Source organism: Salmo trutta, chromosome 17 (assembly GCF_901001165.1).
Source record: "Salmo trutta chromosome 17, fSalTru1.1, whole genome shotgun sequence".
Taxonomy (NCBI): domain Eukaryota; kingdom Metazoa; phylum Chordata; class Actinopteri; order Salmoniformes; family Salmonidae; genus Salmo; species Salmo trutta.
This window is the reverse complement of record NC_042973.1, coordinates 14,407,442-14,429,286: the sequence shown is the minus strand read 5'-3', so window position 1 is coordinate 14,429,286 and position 21,845 is coordinate 14,407,442. Positions and strand designations below refer to the sequence as shown.

Below are 21,845 nucleotides of genomic sequence, written 5' to 3'. Positions count from 1 at the left end.
TCTACATCCAAACCTCTACAGATAAGATCAGAGAGGCGGCTTTCGGTTTAGAACATTTCCTCTGAAAAGTTCTCTCGCCTTTTCTGCAAAGTGTCAAACAGCGTTGAACAATGTGGCTGCCTATATATACAGCACATCTCCAACAACTCATGTTGTTAGACCGTGATAGGCTTGATTCCTATTTTATTGGAGGTGTACAGTACTATACAAGTACTGTACTATACAAGTACTGTACTATACAACTACTGTACTGTGTTGCTGGCAGGCACTCAGACAGGGTTCTCACTGCTCACACTGTGCTTCTCAAACACACACTGTCGTCCTGACTTAGGCTAAATGTCCTCTAAGCACTGCTGGAATTCAAAAGGACATCTGCAGCAGCCCACAGGGTAGACACTAATCATACCGGTGGAGGCTGCTGTGGGGGGACAGCTCATAATAATGGCTGGAATGGAGTGAATGGAATGGTATCAAACGCATGTTTTTTATGTGTTTGATACCATTCCATTCACTCCATTCCAGCCATTATTATGAGCCGTCCTCCCCTCAGCAGCCTCCACTGAATCATATAGGCTAGAATAGAGTAGCGTAGAATAGAAGGCTAGGCTCAAAGGAATAGAATGAGAACTCATATCTCTGGGTAGAATAATCTAGAACCAAATAGAATACAACACAACAAAATCAATAAGGCAGCCAATGGCATGGAGATCAGGATTGTGTTGGTTATTAGTCACAATGCTCAGGTCTCTAAAGCCCTGTTTATGCCTGGTTCTAACATGCGTCCTTTATCCTGATTTTGTCCACGTTCTGATTGTGCCCACATTAGACAGGTGTAGACAATTAAAATATGCATGGTGATCTGATTCTGATCAGATCTTCCTAACCACCTCGAGGTAGTCAGGGATGCATTGTATCTCGGGTGTAACGGATCTGGACAGTGAAACCATTTAAATCATCATTATTCTGCCCTCTAAAATCATTGTCAGGTTCCACTATTGAATTATGGCATCAATATGTCTCTTTAAATAAATGAATAAATATTATTTAGAAAAATATATGTCAAATAATTTACATTCATGTAAATCTGGTCACAATGCAGACACAGTGGACAGAAAACAGACACATTTTAATACCCTGTATAGATGCAATGGCTAATATGTGGGCACAATCAGAATGTGAACAAGATCAGGACAAAGGACACATGTTTTCACCAGGTATAAACAGGGCTTAATGGGAGCGCAGCAGCATTTATTTAATAAACGCCACGCTTTTTAAATTCTAAATAGTTCTCCTCAGCAGGATACTTCCAGACCACTCTAGGGGACAGACAGCTGCCTCCTGATGTCAAACCTTTAACGGCCCGATTCAGACTTGGGAAATCGATTTATTTGTAACACTTTTTGGTAGTTTTGACTCTATACTGTCATTTGCGCATGGCTACATAAATCTATAGCTTGGGTCTCCACATTTCATATCTGCAAGTTATAAGGCCAGCATTTCATACATTTTACTGTGGAAAAGATTATGTTTCAGTTTGCTTTCATGTGACTGGTTTCTCATGTCTCCAGCAGTCATAAGACAAAATAGATATAAAACAATTGTCACTTATATTTACAATCCCCTTATCCAAATGGTTACTCATTTACTCACTCAATGGACCATGTCGATCTCTGTCTGAATAGAAATGAATAGAGACCGCCCCCTAGAGGTGAAAACAGGGAGCGTCAGAAAAGATGCTCAGTATCCATTGGATAGAGATCTAATGACAAGGTTCTCAGGGACCAATCACCATCATCCCAAGGACTGATGTAGGTCCATGGACCAGAGGTTGACAAACAATTTACTGCATTGTTAAACCCTTTGTTACAGGTGTTAACCCTACTCAAGTAACCCAACTGTCCCCTCCCTTTCCCTCAACTTCCCTCCCCCTCCTCATACAGACTCTCCAGATGGGCATCCGTCACTTCTCAGGGCTGTTTGTGCTGCTGTGTGTGGGCGTGGCCACGTCACTGCTCACCCTGGCTGGGGAGCACGCCTTCTATCACATTGTGCTGCCACACATCCGACGACGACAGAAGTACAAGTACTGGCTCCACACCAGCCAGGTGAGATGGAGGGAGGGACTGTGTGAGAATGTAAGTGTGAGTGTGTGTGTACAAGAAAGAACGAGAAAACAGAGAAAGTGTGATTGAACCAAGAGTGTGTGTCAGAGAGAAAGAGACAGATGCTGTGTGTGTGTGTGTGTGTGTGTGTGTGTGTGTGTGTGTGTGTGTGTGTGAGAGCGTCTGTGTGTCAATACAATAACCTTCACAGTGAGTCTCTCCGCCTCAGGCTTCAGACTTTTTCATAGCTTCTTTTATTGGCCTTTTTAAAGTGCTCTTTTTTACTTGAACACATTTGTGGCTCTCCCGGTCATGTTTTACGAACTCTATATCTAAAAGCAGTTACGCTTCACAAATGCTCCAGGAATTAAATATTAACAAATATTGATTGCTTGTAAAAGGTTGTTTATGGTGTAGGTTTTTCACTCTCTTGGATAAACAGTCATTAGAACTGTTTATCACCTTGGCTGTCATTTGATAACATAAAGGCAACGTCGCCATCTGCTGTTGACTTAGAGAACCACCATTTGGGAACCTTAGTTGAAGTGAAGTATTAAAAGCACTGAAAATTCTAATCTGCCTGGCTTAAGTCCCCTGAGGTCCTCTAAGCTCCTTTCCCAGTTGGAGGATTATTAACGAGAGGGGGAAAGTAATTACAATTTCTAAGATGGTGTTGATTCTGCCTGTTTTGAATAAATCAGTGTGGAGCTTTTCTCCCCCTCCCACCCCTTTCCCTGGTTCAGTGTAACTATGGCCTCATTTGTTATGCAGAAAATCCACCGAGCCCTGAACCAGACCTATGAGGATGTGAAGAAGAAGCAGGGCGCCAACACAGAAAAAAGGTGACAAAATGGCTGCTATTATGGAGACCCGTTTTAAAAATGTATTTACTGTCCTTGTCCTTTCCTCCATAATCACTGATCTGACAGGACATGAGTAGAATCTAGAAGAAACAATATAGTTGAAACCTTTCCAGTCCTTTTACCAGTGGTAATGTCTCTGAGGGAAAGGAGACAAGGAGATGAAGCATTACTAAGGGTTGGATTCAACCCTTATTGTGGAAGTATCCCCGTTAAAATGTAAAGGTAACTTCCAATTAAGTCGACATATGCAGCGTTTACCATGAATGCAGTGTTTACCCCGAACATGGGAACATTGCCTTTAAATTTCAATTGAGCGTTAACGCAGATCTTCCGCGATACTTCTCAGATATGGATTGAATCTATCCCTAATACTGAGATACCGATTGAAAGCAATCTAACACACTAGTAGTAGTGGTTGTTTATGCACCAGACCTGTCTTTCTTTCTTTACTGACACAAGCCTTTTATCTCTATGTAGCTGCGACATCCAGAAGAACCCAGACCCCCCTTCCCCCGGCGCCTCGGCCAAGTGGAACGAGAGCAGCAGGGACTCCGCTGCTGCAGCCGCTAAGGACAAGCGAGTCCACTTTAACCTGGAGACCCTCAACAGCCGCCGCCTTCTAGCCCGGGCCGTGGCTGAGTCTGAAGGGGGGAGAGGGGAGTCGGCTGGATGCGACACTAACCCTAGGACCAACCCGGCCACACGGGTCTGTGCGAATGGGGGTTTCGGGACTTCCTTTGCCAGCCTGGTGCTATCCCTCCCCTCCTCTTCTTCATCCATCCCTTCTTCCTCCTCAGGCGTTCCTCTGAGGCCGGGAGAGCTGCAGGAGCTACAGGAGAGGATCGACCTGATCCGGGATCAGCTGAGGACGGCTCTGGCCAGGAGGGCTGAGCTGCAGACTTCCCTGGCCAAGGAGAAGGCTGCCTGCTCCGCCCCCATAGTGACGGGAATGACCTCCGTGGTTGTAGCTACTGCAGCCCTCCCCTCCACCCGCTGTGCCACCACCATGACAGACCCTGTCCTCAAGTCCCTTCCCACAGTCCGCACCACCTCTGCCATACACACTAATGAGAAGAGCTGATGTCCCCTAATTTTTGGAAAAACCTATGGTGTATTAGGGGAGGGGTTTATTGAAAGAAGTTGGATTACCTTGGATTGGATTTATCCAATTGCTGTGAGCCCGATGCCATAGCATGGCAGCTCTTTCCCTGGACACCAACCTTTTGCTATTGGGTGAGATGAAAGAGCTTCCAGGGCACTGGGAATCCCTTGTGATCTACATGTGCCCAATTGGTCCTCACATGATTGGTAAAATGTGTGTTTGGGCTACCTCAGGCCTACTTGGATCTACCGTGCCAATGGAGTGGGGCTGGAGGTACCAGCATGCCCCCATGACCGAGCCACGCTGGCACTGCACCCATTCTGGGAACTTTCCAGTGCTCTCTCCTCTGCCACAGGAGCCAAAACGGCTGCCACCCGCAACCTTCTGTTTCTAGTCTCTGTTGATTTTAGTGGTGGGGCTCACAAGGCTGTGGCAATAACTGAATTTTATCAACAATGAAATGGCAACCTGAAACAATCAGTACTACGTGGAGTCCAGACAGTATTCAAATCAGGAGTGGTGCTTTTATGGCGTTTCTGTTGTTTTCTTTGAGTTCTGAGTCGATATCGTTCACTGGCCTTGATTAACATGTTTTTCAAGAATAAAGTCTGATGGAAGTGTTGGTTGTGATGGTTGAAATGTCTGTATTTCTACAGCTAGGTCCACAGCAGGAAAGTAGGGGTGTTTTCCTCAGAGAAATGCTAGAATATTTCAGTGATAGAATAACAGGTAGTACCTGAACCATGAAGTCTGTATTACACATGAACTCTTTCCAAACATTTAGACAAAAAACAGGGTGTCATTTTTCCTTTGACATGGGATCCTTTTGTTAATCAGGCGTGAAAACATGGACATTATTTGGAATAGCCTGTCAGCGTTTCCCAAACTTCATCCTGGGGACCCCGAGCGGTGCACATTGTGGTTAATGGCTCAGCATTACATAGGCCTACCTAGCTGATTCAAATAATCAACTCGACTTTTTATTTGAATCAGCTGTGTAGTGCTAGGGCAAAAACCAAAACGTGTACCCCAGGTTGGAGTTTGGGAAATGCTGGCCTATTTCAACCTACAATAACTAGTGGTGCACGTAACCCTACCTACTGAAGGATAGGATTTATATAACCAATACTAGGACACACAAACAACTACACCAACGACAATTGCTTGTGCAAAGAATGCTTCTTCTGCACGTAGTTTACCAAACAGTTAAATACATTTGAATGAGAGAAGGAATCTAGTCCATCACAGATTGAAGGATTTGTTTACATTGCCTAAAATGAGCTACAACTGGACAGCAACTGTTTGCAAGGCTACAATCATCCCGTTTTTTTTCTTACAGAACAGCATATAGGCACAGATAAAGAAACGTCATTGATGGAGCATATTTGTCGCATCTGTAAAAGTATCCTCTTCTACAATGAACAAGACTTCTCTTTAAACTGACTTCCTGTCATATTGCACAACTTGGACCTTTCAAACCAGAACCACATCCTCGGTCCTGCCCACTGCATAGCCATGACTACACCTCCACGCAACTCACTGAACAGAAATGATTCTACTCCTGTCTCAATAGAACTAACAATGGAAAAGTCTAACCCATTTTGCTAAATGTCCCTTGGTTATCGTGATTCCGTTGAAATATAAACCATTTTCCTCTGATATGAGGCCACTATACGTCAAAAACCTGCTTAAATTCGACTGCTAAGGAAGTCTCAACATGCACTTCCAATAATAATATCTCATTTGGAATCATAAGGCATCAAAATAAAGCTCTCTGGGCAGGAAATTGGTCTGTTTCAACAGATGAGGATGTAGACATTGAACACATCTGTCACTATTCCCTGTTTATTCTGCCCTGACAGTTTCTACTTCTATGGCGTTATCATTTGAAATTCTCTCGACTTTTGTTACACCCTGTCCATCTTCGAACCGTGTTCAGCTGGTTCCAGAAAGGGGGAGCATGATGTAAGTCAGGTCCATCTGATGACAGGTAGTTTGTCTCACAGTAGCATCTTACTAGGGTTGCAAGTCCAGTTTAGTCTCTCGTGAGCTATCAAACAAAGCAGTGGCCACACAAGTCTGGTAAAGTTTCCAAGGTAGTCTTCAGCAGCTTCATCATCATCATCATCTGGAGGTTTTAAAACAAGAAACATTATGAAAATACGCTCTTTACCAAATTAAATTGGAGCGTCCAAGGCATGCAATTTCATCACAACTTGCCCTTTGAGCTGAACAGTAGATCAATGACAGGTGTAATGGAGATTGGTTGGCGTGGTTACAATAGCTTTACCCTGAAGCCATTTAACATAGCCAGCTATCGTCTTGTGCTAGTCTGAAGCAAAGACCTGTCTGTTACCAGCTTGGAGTGGGCTGCCGTCAGCTGATGCCATGCACCAGAAAACATCCTAATACAACTTAATTCTTACAGTCACATGCTCCTCTTTTGGAACACAGGATGTAAGGCAAGGTTTCACTAATTGGGTAATGAGTTATGGGTGAGAAAATGGGCCTAGTGTCCTGACGGTACACAGAAAAGTTCCCAGAGGGATGTAATGATGCAGGTTCACTCAAAAAAAGGGGTGAAGACAAAAGAAACTGCAGTCATGACAGCTCTTCTTGCGGCTCAAGCAGTACGGAAGCAACTGCCACCTACCAATCATCGTAAGAGCAGTGGATTGGCAAAACATCCGAGCAAGGAGGTGTACTTAACACTCCAAAACAGTGGATATCAACTCAATTTCCCACGATGCTCCAGTCAGGGATAGAGCTAGCTTGCGGAGCCAGTTGCCAGTTAGGACTACAACCTCCAAACTGGAGAAGAAGTTGAGAGCTTGTGAGAAGTGGGGTTTGACCAAGTATCATGACAAACCACAGCAACTTTATTAGCCTGTTTAACAGTTCTGAAAGAAAAATGAGCAACTCAAAACACAGGGCTGTCTTTTTTCTGGGTTTGAGGACCAGATGGAATAAATGAATGGATGGGACAAGAGTTCATGTTTTGCAGCCTTGTAAAGTCCACTGTGCTCTCAAAAGGAAACATACACCGCCATTTCCATAGCCAGTCGAGACGCCCCCTAACCAACAGAATCATCATCTTTAAGGAATTGTATATCACCAATGCAATGGGATTGATGATTATTTTACAAATACATTTTCAAATAAAAAATAATAATAATAATCAAGGCAACAAAATGTATGTCAGGGTAGCCATTTCCGAACAGTTCCACACCTTTGAAGAGAAGTTGAGGGGCGGGGCTTTTCATTTCCTCAGCTTTCCATCCCCCTCTTCTTCTCCTTGGTGTCGTAAGAATGACATTACAGAAATAAAGCCACGTCGGCATCTTGCGGTGTTGGAAGAAGAATTGAGGGGGAGAAGATATGTTTCCTCTGCTTTTGGGAGCGGGTGTGTAGGGAGGGGGGGCTCAGGATGGAGTGGGGCTGGGGGCTTCCTCTGTCTTGGAGTCCCAATCTGTGGGGCTCTGCCTGGGGCATTCTGGCTCCCCAACCACTGCCCTACTGCAGTCTGTGTGTGGAGAAGGTGGTTGAGGAAGGTACGGCCTGACACTAGAGAGGCAAGTCTCTGCTTCCTGGAGTCCTCCCATTGGAGGAGAGGGAGGAGGCAGGCCTGATCCTGCTGCACTGCCTCTACAGGCCACTATGGTTTTGATTTCCACTGCCATCAAGCTGGGACCGGTGCCACTTGTGCTCTCTCCTCCACCACCACCCCCTCCCATTCGAATCTCCGCCACCACGCTGAGGCCTGCCTCAGAAACACCAACCCTCCCCACCCCTCTGACCTCCCCCAGCAACCCCCCTGCCGTGCTCTCCAGCAAAGACCCCCCAGGTTGGGGGGCTGAGGAGGACAAGGCCTCCGTGATGATGGCTGTCGTCTCCGCCATCCAGTCCAGCTCGGTCGTCAACTCTCCTACGGCCCCTTCTAACGTGGCGCTACCGGCCAGGCCGTTTGACTGGGAAGCCAGGGTCGCTGAACCTTGGGCATGGGCCACCGACGAAGCCAGGGGCTCATCTGGCGGTCGGACCTGGCCGTTGGCTTCCCGTCCCCGAGCTGGGGCTGCTGCAGCGGTGGTGGTGTTGTTGTTGAGGTTGTCCTGCAGGGCCGTCTGGTTGCCCCCCTGGCCCGCCAGCTGGTTCTGCAGCAGCATCTCCTGGATGCGGATCTGTTGCAGGATGGCCGGAAGCTCGTAGTGGTGGAAGAAGTAGATCATGGAGTGCTAGGGATGGAGGGATGAAGAAGAGATGTAGGAGCTTATTAAAGTAAGTCTGTGTTTAAGTCATGGCATTAGAAACAGGGCCTGGAGAGGCTATAACCTAGAACAAGGGGTGGCTGGCATTGGCTACACTCTAGCCTAGGATGCTAATCTCTTTGGTCCAGCCACTAGCATTTGGGCTAAACCATTAGAATCACACAGTCACTTCTATAGATCATATTCAGGACATTCAATTAAAATCGGTTTGAAAACACACCAACCCGATATTACCTTCTTTAGCGATTTGCTAAAATAAATGTTATTCTATGTTTTGTTTGTTTACCATCTAATGAATAATGAGTAAGTAGAAGGCCACAATAACATGTCCACTTGATTAAAAGATGAAGCACTTTCCAGCTCAGTGTACTGAATAACTGGTGTGTAGGCCTCGTGGAAAAAAGGCGAAGTCTCTAGTGTTTTGACTTGGTGCTCGTATTCAAAATGCTGGAGGATGGAGTGCGTGGGCTATTAACTAAACACACACACTTTGAAATCACACTACAGTTTGAGTGAGTTTATTTTCTCTAGTCAATTTCTTTCCTCCAACCCTTCTCACCTGTATGAAGAGCCAGGAGGTGACCAGAGCCAGGCTGCTGTACTGGCCGTTGAAGCGGTAGTGGTAGGCGTAGAACGCAAAGTGATACAGATAGAAGAACCTGCAGGAGACAGAGACAGCCTCCTTAGAGAGTAGACAAAAATAACTAGACTGACAAACAGAGGAATGGATAGACTGTCTGGAACTGGAGAGACAAAGTGATCAGTTGTATGGTAGTGGAGAGAATAAGCAAATTAGTTCAACTGACTACATAGAAACACAGTAAATAATGTTCCAAGGGCCCTTTCTCTTCATGTTCCAAGGGCCCTTTCTCTTCATGTTCCAAGGGCCCTTTCTCTCTGCCCATCCCCATTTGATGCAAGATAGGAGGGTATGAATGGTTTATATCAGCTATTGGCATTTGCTGGTGTTGGTGTGTTGAACTCACCTCAGCCAATGACGTTTGCTGGTGTTGGTGTGGCAGCAGATGGCGTCGTACTGGTCGGCCAGCCACACGATGAGGATGATGTAGAAGGCGGTGGTGGTGTCGTTGAAGAACTCCGACATGATGGCCTCCATGCCTGGGAGAGAGGAAGAGATTTGTACCACCTGTTCAATCTAGAAACCGTCACAAGACCCAGCTTGTTGTAGTTACATATGTTGGCACCCATGGCTCTTTACAATGGAGCGCAATAGACAGAATGTTCCGTTCTCTTTTCAAAACTTGATGAATTACTTTTTTACCATGTAGGCACCAACAACAGGTAAGAAATTACACAGTAAATGAGAATCATTGCCACCAACCGAATTTACTAGAATTTTAAATAATTCAGTCCGGGCCATTTTAAATCATACAAATACACACGTAAACAAAGTATTTTCAATTTCATCTTATTTTAGAAGAAATGGTGAATCACGCAAAGGTACCAATATATTTGATCGCATCTGTAACTGTAGAGATGGCGGCTCAATGGTATGACACTCTTACCCACGAGAGCCAGGATGACGGTAAGCAGAGGCGCTGCTGGGAAGGCGATGGTCATGTTCATCTCCAACATCTGCAGAAGGTCCACTAGAGAAACAGAGGTTAAAGGTCAGAGATTGAGCATCTGGCATGTAGGGCATATAGAGATGTATTCTTCCAGGACTACTAGAGTTGAGAGGGGTGTGAGTGTGACTCACCAATGAAGACAAAGATCTGGTGGTGGGAGTAGCGCAGCAGCATAGACACTGACAGGGTCTGTAGACACAGAGAAGGAAACAGACAACAGCTTAACTTATCTTTCATGAATAACCCAGGGAGTTAGTTAAGCACCAGCTAATTTATCATACCAAATATGTTGTATTGTTTGTGAAACTTCAGAGTAAAGAACCTAAATGAAGGTTTCTCATGGGCTACATTTAACACAAGTTTGACAAAAGGTGTGTGGAGATTGCTACTTACGAATATTACCATGATGACAAAGGCAGCCAGGTAGGAGGTGCGGGCCATCCACATGCTGACAAATCGGTAGTGTTCCCCGGACACCACATTCCTGAGGAAGCCTGTTCTCACACAGAGCACCGGTCAGAAACACACACAGGCCTTTGCACACCACCAAGAAAAGAAAGATATGGGAGAATCCCTGACACACACACACACACACACACACCTCCTTCCCTAAGCACCATGTACCTTTGTCCTCCTCGTTCTCTGCCAGGGCCTTGACACTAGACATCAGGATGTCATCGTAGCCTAGGAACTCATCCAGGAGGAGGTGACTGAAGCTGTCCCCAAAGCAGTGATCCTTCATGGGGTCTGCACACAGACACACACAGAGCCCCTCCTACCCTCTAACACTTGTTTGTGCTACCTGTAACAGACTTGTTAGAGTGTTATGATGACGACTTAGCTTGAAGTGTTTTGCTGGCAATACCTGTGTTTCTACAACACCTACACCCTTTAAGCTCTGAATAAGAGCATCTGCTAAAAGACAAACGCACATGTGAAAGTTAGCCGTGGAGGCTCAACAAAAGGGTGGTCTGAGAGCCTTCAGCTTCAACTTCCGTTAATATGAGTGCAGCATTGTGTTGTCCAATATGACCTACAGTCCAAATTCATTACACCGTTACAGCGTGGTAACCACGGGACCAAAACAGCAGAGCGCTTCAACGCTCTTAGGTGTTGCGGAAATTGGCCCAGTATGCCGTTTACTTTCTGCATCTACGTCATTTCGATGAGTCTACCTTTAAGTAGGTTTAAGTTAATAACACAGCTTACCCAGGTACTGTATGACTGTTTATGACACCTGCTATGTCATGGTTAAAGTGGTGTTAAGTAGGCTTAACACAGCTCACCAGCTATGACTGTTCATGGCACCTGCCATCATGTGCTATGTCAGTGTTAAGTAGGCTTTATAACAGCTTACCCAGCGTGACGACCATGACAGGGATGTTGAGGCGTTGCCGGGTGGTCTGGGACAAGCGGAGGAAGCCGTACTCCAGAGAGTACTCCACTATGTATTCCTCCTGAGGCCACACTGAAGGCACAGAGACACACACTCACAGGTAAGCAGCGCAGCTTACCACATCCTGCCAACACACTGCAGCTCACCAACCCCACTGCACACACGCTTGCATTGGCCCCAGTGATGTACTGGGAAGTACGCACTACCCTTTGTAGCGCCTTACGGTCAGAATCATACTACACTTGCTCTGACGCTTGTCAGATGTGTCAGGGCTTGGAAACTTTTACAGACTACAAAGGGGAAACTCAGCCGCGAGCTGCCCTTGTCCCATTGTTTCCTATGGGGGATATATGGGCATGTCTGTCTATTTCGTCAAATCTCTCGCAATGTGTATATTTCGATTTCTTTTCAAGTCTAACACCATTTTAATAATGAGAATCTCATCTTTCTAATTATCCAAGTGTGGGCAGTGAGCTCGATTGTCATCAAATGCTAGCCCCAAAATAATTGTTGCCCTTGGAACGTTGAGCTCCCTCCATTGTTTTCCTATGGAGAGGCATGCCGGTCTATTTCGTCAAATATCAAAATGTGTATATTCAAGTCGGGCACCGTTTCAAAATCAGGAGAATCTCTTTGTAATTATGTAAGCCTGGGCAGCGAGCTCATTTGTCATCGATCACTAGACCAAAAATAGAAGTTCATTTTTTCCCTACTTTCTCCTTACGCAGACATAAGCACAGTTGACACCGTCGAGGTGCGGATGTCACTTTCTACACAAGTTGTTTTTTTCCCAGTTTCGTCAGACGAACAGATTGTAGAGGTAAAATAAAAAAGGGAAACATTTGTTTGTGCCATTTAGGCGAAATTGAATTCTAAACATCACTCCAGTCAAAACAGGCTCTGCGAACATTCGATTCCATTTATTTGCTATGGGCTCGCACTAGTGTTCCAGCTTAGCCAATGTTATTTTGCTGTTTTTTAACCTTTGGTGAATTTTGACTCGTTCTGTTGTCCAGCCTAGCAATGGAAGAATAGAGTCTGCAGACAACCGACGCTTACAGCAGCAGAACAACGTGTAGAGTTTTTACAAGAGGTTGCGACACTGAAAACTTCAGTTTACATTGACAAGCTATTAGCAAGTTAGACAAACCATGACATTTCCCCCCCATTATGCATTGAGCTAAATATTAACTTACCTTGCATTCACTATAAAGTAGTGGTCACAAAGATGACTGAAGTGTTGCCCCCTTTCGCAGAGATTTTGTTGCATATTCTGTAGACAGGGCGACCATCTTCGATTAAGTTTCCCTCAGCACTCTTGTAAAACCCAAAATAAGACCACACTTCAAATTTGGTCCTCTTAGAAGGCTGACAATTCTCCCAAGCGCTGTCACTGCCTTCCACCATGTTCACACAAAACATAACCCACGTTGCATGCTACACCTGTGTCAGACAGTTGCTAACTTTGGTTGAGGCTGGATAGTATTCACCTTGAGTTTTTCAAAACCGCGGTAATCAAACACGGTTTTAATGATAATTACAACTTGAAACAGCAATACTAACCGTCTGGAATTTTAACCCTAAACGTAATCATTTAGGCAGGTTACCTTCACTATCTTGGGCACAGGGACTATGGTGGTCTGTTTGAGACATGTATGGATTTACAGATTCGGCCAGGGAGAGGTTGAAAATGTCAGTGTAGACACTTGCTAGTTAGCCTGTGCATGCTTGGAGTACACATCCTGGTAATCCATCTGGCCCTGTGGCCTTGTGAATGTTGACCTGTTTAAAGGTCTTGCTTACATCGGCTATGGAGTGTGATCACACAGTCATCCGGAACAGCTGGTGCTCTCAAGCATGCTTCAGTGTTTTCTTGCCTCAAAGCAAGCATAAAAAAGGGCAGCCCGCAGCTGAGTTTCCCCTTTGTAGTCTGTAAAAGTTTCCAAGCCCTGCCACATCTGACAAGCGTCAGAGCAAGTGTAGTAGGATTCAATAATAGACCCATATTGATGCTTTGTTTTTTTACCCATTTTTCTCCCCAATTTCATGGTATCCAATTGGTAACGCTTTGCCTGTTTGATGGTTCGTTTGAGGGCATGGCAGGATTTCTTATAATAGTCCGGATTAGTACCCCGCTCCTTGAAAGCGGAAGCTCTAGCCTTTAGCTCAGTGTGGATGTTGCCTGTAATCCATGGCTTCTAGTTGGGAAATGTACATATGGTCACTGTAGGGACGACATCGTTGATGCACTTATTGATGAAGCCGTTGACTGTGGTGGTATCATCCTCAATGCCATTAGATGAATCCCAAATATATTCCAGTCTGTGCTAGCAAAACAGTCCTGTAGCGAAGCAGCCGTGTCATCTGACCACTTCTGTATTGAGCGAGTCACTGGTGCTTCCTGCTTTCATTTTTGCTTGTAAGCAGGAATCAGGAGGATAGAATTATGGCCAGATTTGCCAAATGGAGGGCGAGCTTTGTATGCGTCTGTGTGTGGAGTAAAGGTGGTCTAGAGTTTCTCTCCTCTGGTTGCACGTGACATGCTGGTATAAATGAGGTAAAGCGGATTTAAGTTTGTCTGCATTGAAGTCCCCGGCCACTAGAAGCGCCGCTTCTGAATTAGCATTTTCTTGTTTGTTTATGGCCTTACACAGCTCGTTGAGTGCGGTCTTAGTGCCAGCATTGGTTTGTGGTGGTAACTAGACAGCTACGAATAATATAGATGTAAGCTCTTGGTAGATGGTGTGGTCTACAGCTTATCATGAGGTATTCTACCTCAGGCGAGCAATTCCTCAAGACTTCTTTAATATTAGACATAGCGCACCAGTAGTTATTGACAAATAGACACACACCCATCCCTCGTCTTACCAGACATAGCTGCTCTGTCCTGCCGAAAAACAGGGAAGCCAGCCAGCTCTATACAATCCGTGTAGTCGTTCAGCCATGTCTCGGTGAAACAAGATATTACAGTTTAATGTCCCATTGATAGGACATTATTAAATCGTAGATCATCCAGTTTGTTTTCCAGTGATTGCACGTTGGCCAATAATATCGAGGGTAGTGGTGGTTTACTCACTCGCCGACGAATTCTCATAAGGCACCCCCTGTATTTTCAGAGGGCCTGGTCTCCGGGAAGCAGTATATCCTTTGCGTCAGACTCATTAAAGAAAAAATATTCGTCCAGTTCGAGGTGAGTAATCGCCGTTTTGATGTCCAGAAGCTCTTTTTGGTCATAAGAGAAAGTAGCAGCAACATTATGTACAAAGTGAGTTACAAAAAAAATGCGGTTAGGAGCCAGTAAAACGGCAGCCATCCCCTCGGGCGCCACTGTGACCATCTAAAAGCAAATTACGGAAAGGAGGACTCAGGTTTACACAGACCATGTATAGCACAGAAAAACACTTATGCAAAGGCAATTTAGATTGGTTAAAACCAATGCAAGGAGACAGGGTCAAAGGCACACAACACAAACTGGGCCTAAACTAAAGTCTGGCTCTCAACTGCTACTGCTGGCCCGATCTACAAAGGGTCAGCTCCAAGCCCACACACAGTCTTTGTCTGGGCACAGCCAGGGCCCACTGGGGAGGCAAGATGGCATCGCTACATGGCCACACAGTCTGATTCAAACAATGCTCCTTGACAACAACAGCTACATGAAGTCATTGAGGGGCAAAAGACAAGGGAACACATTTTTGGAATGGAATCATGGGGGTGACTAACGACAAAAAGATGGCTGGAAGGGAAGATCAGGGAGCTAATTAGCAGAAAGAAAGGAGTGGATTGAGGATTTCTCACTCACTGGGGGGGATTGAGTTTACCAGCTCGAGGTAGCATCTCAATCTGGGAGACTGTCTCCCTCAGCGGCTGCATACCTTTAGTGGGCGCCTGGCTGAAGGAGAGGTCCTGGCTGTCGTTGAGGCCCCCTCCCCCACCACTCAGCGAGGGCTTCAGCCGCGGCTCGATGTCAAGCTCAAACTGACAAAGAAAAGAGAAAAAGACTTAGTGAGTTAATGTATAAATGATGCAGGATTATTGGTCTCTCTCAGCCCCTCCCTCCACGCCAGTAGCGGTGACTCACCCTCACAGAACTGTTGTCAAACATCTCCAGGGTCATCTCCTCCTCGTCCTCCTCCTCCTCGTGGTGGAGCGTGGCCAGGCCCAGCCCTCCTCCTCCCTCCCCCTCCTCGTGGTGGAGCGTGGCCAGGCCCAGCCCTCCTCCTCCCTCCCCCTCAGGCTCCTTGACCAGGCCCTGGAGACCGTCTGAGTCGTAGAACTGCAGGAAGATGGGCGCACGCGACGAGTTGCGCTGGATCTCCACTCGCAGGATGCCGTCTCGCGGCCACTTCTCCCGCACGTGCTCCAGGCAGTTGATGGGCGAGCGTGAGAAAGCGATGTGGATATAGGCCAGGATGAAGAGAATAAACAGTGCCTGGTGGAAGAAGAGGGTGGAAGGCATTAACTAATGGCAGATGGAGTCTAAAGCAGTATTGAGATGGAGGTCAATTTGGGATTGGCCTTTACATATGTTTAATGGTGCCAAAGGGGACACATTTACTAGGATACATGTTTTTGTACATTCCCCCTCCTGCACCATTGTTAATGTTGATAACAAACACATTGAAGGAAAAAGGATATTATATAATATAACATTTTTTATTGCGGGGCATTGTAGTGCTAGAGGCGTTACCACAGACCCGGGTTTGATCCCGGGCTGTATTACAACCGGCCGTGATCAGGAGTTCCATAGGGTGGCGTACAATTGGCCCAGCGTCGTCCGGGTTAGGGAAGGTTTGGCCGGGTGGGGGGGGGTTTAACTTGGCTCATCGCGCTCTAGCGACTCCTTGTGGCAGGCCGGGAGCCTGCAGGCTGACCTCAGTTGTCAGGTGAATGGTGTTTCCTCCAATACATTGGTGTGGCTGGCTTCTGGGTTAAGCAGGCCAGTGTTAACCTCCCTGGGGAACCTAGTCAACAGCCAGTGGAATCACGTGGCGCGAAATACAAATACCTCATAAATGCTATAACTTCAATTTCTCAAACATATGACTATTTTACACCATTTTAAAGACAAGACTCTCGTTAATCTAACCACACTGTCCGATTTCAAAAAGGCTTTACAGCGAAAGCAAAACTTTAGATTATGTCAGGAGAGTACCCTGCCAAAAATAATCACACAGCCATTTTCAAAGCAAGCATATATGTCACAAAAACCAAAACCACAGCTAAATGCAGCACTAACCTTTGATGATCTTCAACAGATGACACTCCTTGGACATTATGTTATACAATACATGCATGTTTTGTTCAATCAAGTTCAAATTTATATAAAAAAACAGCTTTTTACATTAGCATGTGATGTTCAGAACTAGCATACCCACCGCAAACTTCCGGTGAATTTACTAAATTACTCACGATTAACGTTCGCAAAATACATACAGAACTGCTTTATGCAATCGCGGTGTCAGATTTTAAAATAGCTTTTCGGCGAAAGCACATTTTGTAATATTCTGAGTAGATATCACGGCTAGCTAATTTGACACCCACCAAGTTTGGCCCTCACCAAACTCAGATTTACTATAAGAAAAATTGGATTACCTTTGCTGTTCTTTGTCAGAATGCACTCCCAGGACTTCTACTTCAACAACAAATGTTTTGGTTCCAAATAATCCATAGTTATATTCAAATAGCTCCGTTTTGTTTGTGCGTTCAGATCAGTATCCGAAGGGTGACGCGCGGGCGCATTTCGTGACAAAAATTAAAAATATTCCATTACCGTACTTAGAAGCATGTCAAACGCTGTTTAAAATCAATTTTATGCGATTTCTCTCGTAAAATAGCGATAATATTCCAACCGGGCGACGTTGTATTCATTCAAAGAGAGAAAGAAAAACATGGAGAATTCACATGAACGCGCATCTCCAGTGTCACTGTTCTCAGCCTGACCACTCACAAAATCTCCTGCTGTTTTTCACCCAGAGACTGGAGAGACGTCATTCCACTTTCTGGCGCCTTCTGAGAGCCAATGGAAGCCTTAGAAAATGTCACGTTACAGCAGAGATGCTGTATAGTCGATAGAGATGCCGCAGAAGGAGAACAAATTGTCAGACAGGGCACTTCCTGTATGGAATCTTCTCAGGTTTTGGCCTACCATACGAGCTCTGTTATACTCACAGACACCATTCAAACAGTTTTAGAAACTTTAGAGTGTTTTCTATCCAAATCTACTAATTATATGCACATTCTCGTTTCTGGGCAAGAGTAGTAACCAGATTAAATCGGGTACGTTTTTTTATCCGGCCGTGCAAATACTGCCCCCTAGCCCCAACAGGTTAAAGCCCATTGCAGAGCACGCAGGGATGGCACACCAGTATCACCGGAAGTCCACTGACCTTAATTCCAATAATTTCGAACCTACAATATTTGTTTGGTTACGTTAATTTGAGTTAAATGCATTTAATAAACTATTATTCCAGTCTTACTGTTGTCATTGTAGGGGTGGACACATTGTTTGCAGAGCACACAACGTAGGCTACACAAATGTTTTGGTTCATTTCATTACATTTGAGTTGTGAATTTATTCATTGTCTTTCGCTTGGAGCGCTCCTGTCAATCTTGAGTAAGGACACGCACCTGATTACACAAAGAAGTAGGACTAGTCTACCTGGCCTGCGCGTAAATGTAGACCTATAAAATGTGCCCATTTGGGGATCGGATACAATTTCTTATTGTCTTAACTCACCACCACTAATGAGCTGTGGAGCTTCTCAAGTAAATGTTTTCACCTCAAAAAGCAAGTAAACAAAGTCTGTTTTTACACCCATTGAGAATGACAATAGTTCCTCAACGTAACCCATTTGAAAAATGGTTCCAGTTCTCTCCCTTTCGAGTACCACTAGCATGAAAGGGGAAAAGAGGTCATGCTCTGATCCGGTGGAAACTTCATAAAATAGACCTACCTGGTTATCAAATCAAAGTTTATTTGTCACGTGCGCCGAATACAACAGGTGTAGAGCTTACAGTGAAATGCTTACTTACAGGCTCTAACCAATAGAGCAGGGGGAAAAAAAAGGTATGTGTGTGTAGGTAAGTAAAGAAATAAAACAGTAAAAAGACATTTGAAAATAACAGTAGCAAGGCAATATACAGACACCAGTTAGTCAGGCTTATTGAGGTAGTATGAACATGTAGGTATGGTTAAAGTGACTATGCATATATGATGAACAGAGAGTAGCAGTAGCATAAAAAGAGGGGTTGGCAGGTGGTGGGACACAATGCAGATAGCCAGGTTAGCCAATGGCGGGAGCACTGGTTGGTCGGTCCAATTGAGGTAATATGTACATGACTGTATAGTTAAGTGACTATGCATATATGATAAACAGAGTAGCAGCAGCATAAGAGAGGGGTTGGGGGGGGGGCACACAATGCAAATAGTCCGGGTAACCATTTGGTTACCTGTTCAGGAGTCTTATGCCCTGGGGTAAAAACTGTTGAGAAGTATTTTTGTCCTAGACTTGGCACTCCGGTACTGCTTGCCATATGGTAGTAGAGAATACAGTCTATGACTGGGGTGGCTGGGGTCTATGTTTTTAGGGCCTTCCTCTGACACCGCCTGGTGTAGAGGTCCTAGATGGCAGGCAGCTTAGCTCCCGTGATGTACTGGGCCATACAAACTACCCTCTGTAGTGCCTTGCAGTCGGAGGCCGAGCAATTGCCGTACCAGGCAGTGATGCAACCAGTCAGGATGCTCTCGATGTTGCAGCTGTAGAACCTTTTGAGGATCTCAGGACCCATGCCAAATCTTTTTAGTCTCCTGAGGGGGAATAAGCTTTGTCGTGCCCTCTTCACGACTGTCTTGGTGTGTTTGGATCATTCTAGTTTGTTGATGTGGACACCAAGGAACTTGAAGCGCTCAACCTTCTCCACTACAGCCCCGTCGATGAGAATGGGAGCGTGCTCGGTGCCTCTTTTCCTGTAGTCCACAATCAACTCCTTAGTCTTGGTTACGTTGACTGATAGGTTGTTATCCTGGCACCACCGGACCAGGTCTCTGACCTCCTCCCTATAGGCTGTCTCGTCGTTGTCGGTGTTCAGGCCTACCACTTGTGTCGTCTGCAAACTTAATGATGGTGTTGGAGTCGTGCCTGGCCATGCAGTCGTGGGTGAACAGGGAGTACAGGAGGGGACTGAGCACTCACCCCTGGGGAGCTCCAGTGTTGAGGATCAGCGTGGCAGATGTGTTGCTACCTACCCTTGCCACCTGGGGGCAGCCCGTCAGGAAGTCCAGGATCCAGTTGCAGAGGGAGGTGTTTAGTCCCAGGTTCCTTAGCTTAGTGATGAGCTTTGAGGGTACTATAGTGTTGAACGCTGAGCTGTAGTCAATTAATAGCATTCTCACATAGGTGTTCCTTTTGTCCAAGTGGGAAAGGGCAGTGTGGAATGCAATAGAGATTGCATCATCTGTGGATCTGTTTGGGCGGTATGCAAATTGGAGTGGGTCTAGGGTTTCTGGGATAATGGTGTTGATGTGAGCCATTACCAACCTTTTAAAGCACTTCATGGCTACGGACGTGAGTGCTACGGGTCTGTAGTAATTTAGGCAAGTTGCCTTTGTGTTCTTGGGCACAGGGACTATGGTGGTCTGCTTGAAACATGTTGGTATTACAGACTCAATCAGGGACATGTTGAAAATGTCAGCGAAGACACCTGCCAGTTGGTCAGCACATACCTGGAGCACACGTCCCGGTAATCCGTCTGGCCCCGCAGCCTTGTGTATGTTGACCTGTTTAAAGGTCTTACTCACGTCGGCTACAGAGTGCGTGATCACACAGTCGTCCGGAACAGCTGATGCTCTCATGCATGCCTCAGCGTTGCTTGCCTTGAAGCGAGCATAGAAGTGATTTAGCTCGTCTGTTAGGCTCGTCTTCAACTGTAGATTTGTTTATTTGGGCGGAATAGTTGTTACCACAGATCTGATGCATTCAAGTGGATTTTTTTTAAACTTCTGTTCTACCAAAGTAAGATCTAAGATCCAAACTAATCCACACATCAAAACAAAGGCTGGACTTCGCAAATGCAAAGTTTGGAAACAGAATGGGCACAAACATCACAAACCATAATTCTGTTACCAAACTTTGCATCTGCACTGTTCAAGTAAATGCGTTTTTGTAAAATGTTCAGTGGAAATTGTCAAAAGTAGTCCTTGTGCATAGTTGTATGGCTTGTTTAACTTCGCAATCATTGTTTTGTTTGACATACATTTTATAGTGAAGAATCTGAGTCAGCATCATTCTGTTACCGTGGAATTGCCCCTTTCCTGTGATAATTGAAAGTTATAAAATGAATATACAAAACTAAATTTATTTGGAGCAAATTAGCCTACCGTCCTCGGTGAGTGTACTTGATACCATATCCTTGACATTTTGTAGCCTACATGAAGGTAAAATCATGTGAGGGGAAGTCTTACCTTTAGTAGGATAAAGAACTCGAAGATTCTTCTGAAAGACGGTGGAAACAATCTGGCATAGGTAACTGCCATCTTGAAGAATAGGGCATGGAAAAGTCTGTCTCGAACATTGATGAGTGGGTTTTGGTTGATATTAGGGTTTCGTATCCTGTTCGCCCCGCCATTGTTATTTTGCGGGACGTTGTTGTTCGCGTTGCCCTGGTTTTCTGACATTTTATCTCTGGCAGGACGACTGATAGCGGCTTGTTAGCTATCTCAATCCAGGTCAAACGTGGCACCAAAAACTCCCCAACTGTAGAATGGTACAAAACTGCATTAACCCAATGCAATAACGCAGCTGTCAGTTTAAACAGAACAGTCCATTTCTAGAGGTGACCAATTTAATGTCTTAATGGGCTGTGCTGCACTACGACCATGTCGTAGAAATATATGTAACTATCCGGCTACAAACTCGTTCCTCTAACGTTAGCTAATGAGTTTCAATACAATTTAGCTAGCAAGCAAACGGTTTGTATTAATCTAGTTAGCAATGGCACTTAAAGGAATGTCAAAATCTTCTTTACAATAAGCAATGTTCTATTAAATTGTAGGCCTTATAACTAAGCGTCAGTCAGTCAACATTCACACCCAGGCTAGCAATCTAGTTACCTGCAACATAGCTATCATGCTAGCGACCACGCAACCTTCCGAAGAAACATTGACTGTTATGGAGGTATATTCTTAGTATGTTATGTTAAATTCGCTGTTATGCAGTTGTCTCATTGCCAATCACCAGAAATATCCCAATAAAATAAAGTTATTAATACGCTACTAGCTAGTGTCGCTGACGACGTTCAAGCTCTACGATGAGAACCGCCTTGTTACTTTTTAGTCGAGACTGTCGATCATATATCTCAGATGGAAATGATAACTATGATTCCAGTTTGTGCTTGATTCTTGAAAAAAAAGCATCCCTTGCTAGTTAGTTGTTGCAATACTCTCAACGATTCCTTAACATAGCCTGGGAAGCAACAACTATAAGGCAAGACAAAATGTAAGAAAGAAAGCCTGACAAGAAGAGTCGATTCC

At 45.1% G+C, this 21,845-nt stretch overlaps 2 protein-coding genes across 3 annotated transcripts in view; one reads left to right on the top strand and one right to left on the bottom strand.

The window, feature by feature from the left end:
• The window catches only part of LOC115151654 (glutamate receptor ionotropic, NMDA 3A-like), a 100,618-nt gene extending 95,926 nt beyond the window's left edge, over window positions 1–4,692 (top strand). The window contains exons 7-9 of the mRNA XM_029695775.1: window positions 1,941–2,105; window positions 2,874–2,944; window positions 3,443–4,692. Of these exons, the coding sequence (XP_029551635.1) occupies window positions 1,941–2,105; window positions 2,874–2,944; window positions 3,443–4,046 (840 nt within the window). The 3' untranslated portion in view covers window positions 4,047–4,692. The remainder of the gene's footprint in view (window positions 1–1,940; window positions 2,106–2,873; window positions 2,945–3,442) is intronic.
• A 110-nt stretch (window positions 4,693–4,802) lies between these two features.
• LOC115151655 (membralin) lies at window positions 4,803–21,834 on the bottom strand. 2 transcript variants are annotated; one of them, XR_003867334.1, is made up of 13 exons: window positions 21,426–21,834; window positions 20,778–21,069; window positions 15,396–15,746; window positions 15,190–15,292; window positions 11,279–11,389; window positions 10,546–10,668; window positions 10,315–10,415; window positions 10,053–10,110; window positions 9,859–9,942; window positions 9,319–9,451; window positions 8,892–8,991; window positions 7,297–8,299; window positions 4,803–6,195 (listed from the first exon to the last, which is right to left on the bottom strand). XR_003867334.1 is itself a non-coding variant. In XM_029695776.1 (12 exons), exons 2-12 carry the CDS (start codon window positions 20,988–20,990, stop codon window positions 7,490–7,492), a joined length of 2,187 nt encoding a protein of 728 aa, XP_029551636.1. In that variant the 5' UTR covers window positions 20,991–21,069; window positions 21,426–21,834; the 3' UTR covers window positions 5,222–7,489. The 2 variants fall into 2 exon arrangements, 1 of the variants encoding a protein (XP_029551636.1); XM_029695776.1 differs by having other exon boundaries at window positions 5,222–8,299.
• Between the last annotated feature and the right edge of the window lie 11 nt (window positions 21,835–21,845).